General features: G+C 40.3%; 1 protein-coding gene across 1 annotated transcript; it reads right to left on the reverse strand.

Moving 5' to 3' along the window:
• Nucleotides 1-973: 973 nt before the first annotated feature.
• LOC116585548 (olfactory receptor 56-like) lies at nt 974-2,061 on the reverse strand. The gene has a single exon (XM_032334926.1). The coding sequence runs from the start codon at nt 1,953-1,955 to the stop codon at nt 1,008-1,010; it is 948 nt and encodes a 315-aa protein (XP_032190817.1). The 5' UTR covers nt 1,956-2,061; the 3' UTR covers nt 974-1,007.
• Between the last annotated feature and the right edge of the window lie 208 nt (nt 2,062-2,269).

Raw genomic sequence — 2,269 nt, forward strand, 5'->3', positions numbered from 1 at the left:
GGGATGGGAGAGGAATAGGCAACATAGGTGAAGGTGGATTAGGAGATACAAACTTCTAGTTGTAACACTAATAACTCACTAAGATGAAAAGCACAGCATAGGAAATATAGTCAATAATATTGCAATAACTTTCTATGGGGACAGACAATAACCCTACTCACTGTGGTGGGCATTTTGTAATGTATACAATTGTCTAATCACTGTGTTGTACACCTGAAACTAGTATAATTTTATGTCAACTATATTTCAGATTAAAAGAAAAATAATTTAAAAAGAAAATATGTCACATAGAAAGTAATTAATAGATTTTATATACAAACTTGATAGTATTTTCCTCTGATTGGTCAGAATATGGGCTTTTCCCCCCTCTTTCATTGTATTTTTTGAAAATTTCTAGAGTAAGTAATCATATTATTAATAAATATTTTTTTCAGACCTGACACAAATTTGCTAAGTTGTAAGTAATGGGAAACTAGCAGAATCTGCAATGAAGCCAGGAAATCAAAGAGAGAGTTTTGAGACGGTTCATGGAAGAGTGGCATTTCAATAGATGGACACAAGTGACAGAGGTAATACCAAGCTGTGTCTAAAAAATGATGACTCATGAAATCATACGAAAAGTCCAAGGCTGAATAAACCAAAATGATGCATGTCTGAGTGTACTGATGATGAGTGTAGACCATGAGGTTAAAAAGGAACATTAGGACCATGTTATCTAGGAGGATATCTTAAATCATGTGAAGTTTGTTTATATATATATATATGCCTCGGTCACTTTTCAGAATTTGATTTATAGGGGAACTAACAGTTAGTTTAAGTAATACTGTTAAATAGGAGCTCCCTACCCCATTGTAGTATAGTACACATTACTTAAAATTTGAAAGGAACAAGTATAACTTTTGTAATATTGGTTGAAAATTGAAATCTAGAGTTTATTTTTTCATAATAGCATTAGCATTAACTAGAAGAACAATAAAGAATCTGGGTGTTTAAAGAAACAAGTGACATCATCTTTTCTGTTTAAACATCAGCTTTCTCCACAGAACCTTCCTCAGAGCCCCCAACACCTCCTTGTTCCTCAGGCTGTAGATGAGGGGGTTAAGCATGGGGGTAATGATTACATCAAACACAAAGAGATGCTGGTCCACTTCTGAGGGGAGAGAGGAACGTGGAGTTGTGTAGATAATCATGGCTGGACCAAAGTAGAGACTTACCACACCAAGGTGGGAGGAGCAGGTAGCTAGAGCTTTATTTTTGCCCTCAGGGGAGTTCATGTGGAGAACAGCGAAATAGATGAGGATGTAGGAAGTCACGATGAGTCCAAAAGGGATAAGAAGGAAAGTAATGCTGGACACTAACACCACTTTCTCATAGGTTGAAGTGTCCTCACAGGAGAGCTTCAGAAAGGCCATTACCTCACAGAAGAAATGGTGAATTTTTCTGGAGCCACAAGTAGAGAAGTGCATTGCATAAATAGTGTGCATTAAGGAGATGAGCACACCCCCAGCCCATGAGCCAGTGGCCATTTGCATACAGACTCGGGGTGTCATGATGACCGGATATCTGAGGGGGCTACAGATGGCCAAATAGCGGTCAAAGGCCATGAGAGTCAGAAGAACACATTCAGCCACTCCTAGCATTAAATATAGAAAGATTTGGGCTCCACAGCCAATTTGAGAGATAAATCTATGTCCAGAAAAGAAGTTGGCAGCCATCTTGGGGACAGTGGTGGAGATTAACATTAGGTCCATGAGGGAAAGCTGACTGAGCAGGAAGTACATGGGAGTGTGGAGGCAAGCATGACCCCAGATCAGCAGGGCCAGGATGGAATTTCCTGTGATGGCCACCCCAAGACTCAGAAGTACAATGGAGATGAGGAGTTTAGGATGCTGGGAGTCAGAGAAAAAGCCAAGGAGAATGAAATCTGTGGTGACAGATTCATTTCCTTGCTCCATGCCTTAGTCTACTGGTTTGATCTGGAGGATCATGGAAGAAAAACATACAGTGTCACTGCTCTTCTAGTATAAATGCACTACTGATTTGAATCTATTCTGGAAACCTGCATAATTACTGAGCAAATCCAAATATGTTGCAATATATTTAACTTTTTTTTTTTTTTTGGCTCAGTTGGTTGAGCGGCTGCCTTCGGCTCAGGTCATAATCCCGGCATCCTAGGATTGAGTCCCGCATCGGGCTCCTTGCTCAGCGGGAAGCCTGCTTCTCCCTCTGCCTCTGCCTGCCACTCTGTCTGCCTGTGCTCACTCTCTCT

The sequence above is a fragment of the Mustela erminea genome, chromosome 3 (assembly GCF_009829155.1).
Source record: "Mustela erminea isolate mMusErm1 chromosome 3, mMusErm1.Pri, whole genome shotgun sequence".
In the NCBI taxonomy this organism is placed as follows: Eukaryota; Metazoa; Chordata; class Mammalia; order Carnivora; family Mustelidae; genus Mustela; species Mustela erminea.